Raw genomic sequence first — 5,039 nt, 5'->3', positions numbered from 1 at the left:
CTTTAAATTACGATATTACATAAATGAAAATTAAGAATCTTATTATTGAAGGTTACACAAAATCAACAGGAGACGAAGTTTATTGAAAGCAAACTATTATTTTTTTGAATAACTATTATTTAAGTATGTCTTGTCAATCAGGAAATCCAAGAAACCAGTAATATTCTAAGCAACTTTCCATTTTTGCAAGTTTATTAACTGAATAGAGATAATTACAAAACAAATCCATTTTGAACAAAACATTTTGCCTTAAACCTGATTCAACGATTCCACTCCAAAACAGATAACAAAGGGACAATCAGAAGCCGGGAAAGGCTATTTAACGTTCACTGTCATCTGCATTCAGAAAAGGAAAAAGAAAAAAAATCATTTGTGTTTCAGCTAAAACCAGCCACAGGTTAAACATAAGGAGCTGAATAAATGAAAGCAGCAGCACCATCAATAACCAGCAGGTGGTCTATGTATATTCCACTGCAACCTTAAATTATAATCACTGCTGCTCATCATCGGGCAGCCCTTCCCCTAGAGCCCGTTGCGCAAGTCTGTAATATAGAATCCCCATTGTAGCCATGCATGCCCTGTACAAGATAACAGAGACTGGATTAAGGAAAAATAATGATTGTTTCATATATTTCTCCAATGAAACATCCCTATTTGTTTTATGGGTCAATAGATAACCGTATATGTCTACAATATTTGTGTATTTAGCCGGACAGGTGCAGTTATATAAACAAATATATACTTAAGTTAGCAAAGGTGAACTTAATCTAAAGACTTTCCAACCACCCCCCCTCTCTCTTTTCTTTCTTTCTGTTGTTTTTCCACTCCCTTTTTGTTGTTCTAACAGATCCGGGACAAAGAACATATAGATGTCAAAACACACAAGCTTCAGCAGATATGCAAGAAAATGTAACGCTCACAAGCACACATAAAAAACACAGATTATGAAAGGTAGACATTACATGATTGCTATTAAGAGCAGGATTTTCCTTGGATCAGTCCTTGAGGCTCTTTGATGCCGCGAACGACCTTCTGGGACATCATCTGCATTTGATGCATCTTTACGTGGAGGAGCAGTCACTGGTAAAGTTGGTAATGCACTTGACCAGAAAGGCAGCAATGCTCTGAGAAACTTATGACGGAGGGGGCCTACAATGGTTCGCCATAATCAGCTTTACTTATAAATCTAAAATCAAATTCAAGGACAGAAGCTAGCCGAATTGACAGAGCATGCATTGAACAAAAGCACGTATTGGTCTAGAAAACAAGACCAGTATTCCACAGGTTTGGCAATGCTACATGTTAGTAACACTCAACTGGAAGAAACTAGGGAACATCAGATATTTATATTAAAAAGAACCTGAACAGTTCAATTCCCGAGCTGAACAACTCGTTCATCATATAAATATACTAAATGTTTTACTCACCCCTCCGTGAATACTTCTTAATATTCCCATCTTCATCATCTGCAAAATATGAAATTTCAGAGTTCTGTCGCTCAAAATGGGCAGTAACCTTTCGTGTTGTAGCCCCTGGCTGTGTCACATATCAATATCAAAAGAAAAATTTAGAAAACAAATTAAGCAAACACACAGCCAAATGGACACTTGCATAAAAGCATATAAAAAATGACACAAACATCATATTTTAGATTCAATAATTAACTACAAAATCCTTACACCAGGAGGACTAGAACTTTTGATAAAATTCCCTGTTGAGCTAGGACTCTCTATCTCCATAATTTCTGACACAGAAGTTGGTGCCACGTATCCTTCAGTTACATTTATTCCATCTTTTGCCACAGAGGTTGATGAGCTTGCATTATACTCTCTGCTTCCAGAAGAAGAAATTATTGGATCAGATGCAAATGCAGGGGGAGGACTGCGGAACTCTGTCACTGTCAAAGAAGCTGGATGATTCCCAAACATATTCTTTTCCAACCCAGTCTGCAAAATGTTAGGCAAGAATTATCTAAGTTCTCAATGAACTGAAGACCCTTCTAGATCACAATCAACAAAATAGCAAATCAAAAACAGTCCCCAGATATTAGATCCAATGCACATTTCCGTTACAAAGATCCATGCCTTTTACCCCATATTAGTAAACATAAGTCTGAAATGTAACCCATCCAACCATCAAATATAACAAACTATATAAACCTATGGTGAAAGCACAGAACTTAAGGATGACTGCAAAAGGTAAAACATCTATATCAACTGTTGAAAATTAAGAATGAGCATGTCATAATTATACTCACAAAAATAATCTTCAGCTTCGATGGAACAACAATCAGATAATCGAAGTACTAGATAACAATAGTCAGGTTCTCCTGGGAATGAACATTTATTTACAACAATCTTAGAGGAAACATGAATCTCACCTGCATAATTGCTTCCTTCAGCAGTGAATGAAGGCGGGATCCCGAATCTTTAACACTCTTAGGAGGCCATATCTGCAAAAATGAGAACACCATGTGGATATGAACAATTGCAGAAAATATGCTCAGCCAAAAGAAAAAGAGAATATGCAAATACGTCAAGCAAAAATGACCAGAGGCCATAATTGCATGGTTTACTAGTAAGAGAATACAAAAACTGAATCCTATCACCTGAAATACTGCTCTATATGAACAACTGACAAACAGAGCAATGAAGAAAAGAAAAAAGGATATAACAAGATGATAGTGCAAGTAATATAAGACTTACCGAAGTAGAACATGATGGACACACATATCCAGCTGGTGCGGTGTGCAAAGGAAAGCTTTTGATATGTGAAGCCAAACAACTTGTGTGTATAACATCTAAAATGAGCAAAAATAGTTGACTTAAGCTCAACAGATGAGTTCATCATGAAATCTCAATAAAATAAAATAAAAATTAATAATAAAAATAATAATTGCAACAGGAATTAACAATATCTGAAAAAATACATACGCAAGCAACCCAATCGGGTGGTTTGAGAGCCGGTCCCCTCTTCAAGCACAGCTTGGCACTGGCAACACTTTTGAGGCCAATCATACTCTCCATCTATTACCCATTCTGAGTAAGTACGAATCTACAAATATGGAAAAAAATAAATAAATACAGCAGAAAGCATGGAAAAACCTTCATGTCCTACATGCCAATAAAAATTTTTGAGATTGAATCCTAACAAATGTAGCCAATGCAAATAACAGAGATTGCATACAAGATTTCCAAGAAATCTATAATCAGCGTATCCATTCAGACATACATCCTAAAGGAAGTAATAATTTACTATTCCAGACAATCCCTGCCAAAGGTTAAAAGATAAAGAATGCAAGTTACAAGGTTAAAAGATCTAGAATGCAGTAACTGAGGTCGACTAAGGACAACTGTGACAAGTATACCTTCAAAATCTTCATAATGGGAGGAAAAAAGAGTCTATACTTATAGAAAAGAAAAATGCGTTGTCAAATACTTAAAAAAGGGAGGGTAGGATATCGATCATCTAAAATGGCCTGAAGACTCTGTAGCTCAACTTAGGAAGTTTATGGGATCTTAACTATTATCAGCCAAATTTGTTTAACATTGATTTAAGGCTACTAAATGTCTGAAAACAAAAACATTGTTTGTATCAGAGACCTAATCCTTATCCAACATTGGAATCCCATGCATCTGTGTGATTACATTCTTCATATAAATCCAAATAACTGCCATTGCTTACTCTTAATCTGTTCATACTTCTAACAGTTACAAACTCAACCCTGCGCATTACATTACACTATACTCAATATTCCCGATACCAAAATCAGCTCTACAAAATAATCAAATCTCAAAATCCATACAAACCCATAATGGCATAGTACAGATACATAATCATAACCTTCAAGAACTCCACAACACAACAAGATCCAGCATATCAAATGCCAATTACCCAGTGTCCAAAATTCTCAAGAATTATAGAAACAAACAAACGTAGAATTCACTGTACTTACTACACATATTTGGTGCTCAGGAAAGCAAATGCATTCTCCACAAACGGGAACCTTGTGCACGAAACAATATAACTTGGTAGCCTGAAACACCAAAAATTACATAAATAATTCTCCAACACATAACAAAGACTAACAGTTAGTAAACCAACAAAATGAAGTCCGCTCTCTTTTTCTTTATAATGAATCGATCTAGAACAAAATAACGGCCGCGATTTGAACTATAAACGATCCGACTGGATCAGAAACAACAAAATAGTGAATCAAATCAGATCTAAAACCTCAATCAATAAACACTAAATTTCGACGCGAATTAAATCATTCTCGCATGAAAAAAAAAAAAAAAAGAAATCAAACACAAGTTCATTCACAATTTCAGCGAATTGGATAAAATGATCAGCGATAAGAGAGAGAGACAGAAAATACCTTTCGGCATTTGCAGACCACCATTGCACCGAAAACCGAGCAGAGACAAAATTTGTGGGTGAAGATTTGATGTTGTTAGAGATTGATAGCGTACATTTAGTCGCAATTTCAATTATCTAGGGTTTAAGCTGAAGCTTTTAAGGGAATGATTGAAAGAGAGATCTGTTCAGAAACCAAATGGCAAGTGTTGTTTTGTTTAGATTTTGATTTGGCCGAAATTAATTTGAATTTATTTAATTTATTTATATTTTTTTTTTGGGAACGAATCGTAGCTTGGTTTAGGACTTAGGAGTGTCAACTGGGATGGGTGATAGTTAGATGAAATAACTAAAATTAAGAGGGGTCAAAAAAAATTAATAATTAAAATCTAAAATAAAATACATATTTCAATAATAATTAATTTAAATGTAAACGCAAGTCAATCCAAAATAACTATTGATAAGGAAAATTTTAGAGATAAATGTAATTAAATCTCTCATCCCTTGGATGAAATGATGCTATTTTATCCTAAAACTCTTTATAAAACTAAAGAGTAAACTACGCGTTCCCACCCAAAGTTTGGTGAAATGACAAGTTTTCACCTCTGGTTTCATAAATTCCAGATTCTCATACTTAAATTAATACCGTTAGTTTTCTCTCAAAATAATCTTTACATCTCAAA

At 34.8% G+C, this 5,039-nt stretch overlaps 1 protein-coding gene across 3 annotated transcripts; it reads right to left on the bottom strand.

Annotated features, from left to right (window-relative positions):
* Nucleotides 1-100: 100 nt before the first annotated feature.
* Nucleotides 101-4,522, bottom strand: LOC116111026 (zinc finger protein-like 1 homolog). Of its 3 annotated transcripts, none has more exons than XM_031397232.1 (10): nucleotides 4,379-4,522; nucleotides 3,956-4,036; nucleotides 2,934-3,054; nucleotides 2,706-2,800; nucleotides 2,381-2,452; nucleotides 1,680-1,946; nucleotides 1,428-1,536; nucleotides 963-1,149; nucleotides 479-578; nucleotides 101-336 (listed from the first exon to the last, which is right to left on the bottom strand). In XM_031397232.1, exons 1-9 carry the CDS (start codon nucleotides 4,400-4,402, stop codon nucleotides 491-493), a joined length of 1,044 nt encoding a protein of 347 aa, XP_031253092.1. In that variant the 5' UTR covers nucleotides 4,403-4,522; the 3' UTR covers nucleotides 101-336; nucleotides 479-490. The 3 variants fall into 3 exon arrangements, 2 of the variants coding, with proteins under 2 accessions (XP_031253092.1, XP_031253091.1); XR_004124989.1 differs by having other exon boundaries at nucleotides 104-336; nucleotides 437-578; XM_031397231.1 differs by having other exon boundaries at nucleotides 101-578.
* Nucleotides 4,523-5,039: the final 517 nt, after the last annotated feature.

Source organism: Pistacia vera, unplaced genomic scaffold, assembly GCF_008641045.1.
Source record: "Pistacia vera cultivar Batoury unplaced genomic scaffold, PisVer_v2 Contig623, whole genome shotgun sequence".
NCBI lineage: Eukaryota > Viridiplantae > Streptophyta > Magnoliopsida > Sapindales > Anacardiaceae > Pistacia > Pistacia vera.
This window is presented reverse-complemented; position numbering and strand designations above follow the sequence as displayed.

Coding starts and splice junctions, on each gene's coding strand:
- LOC116111026 (XM_031397231.1), bottom strand. CDS start 4,402: ATGGTGGTCTGCAAATGCCGAAAG. Junction 4,037..4,378: donor TGGTCTGCAAATGCCGAAAG/GTATTTTCTGTC, acceptor TTGGTGTTTCAG/GCTACCAAGTTATATTGTTT. Junction 1,947..2,380: donor TGAAGGAAGCAATTATGCAG/GTGAGATTCATG, acceptor AACATTTTGCAG/ACTGGGTTGGAAAAGAATAT.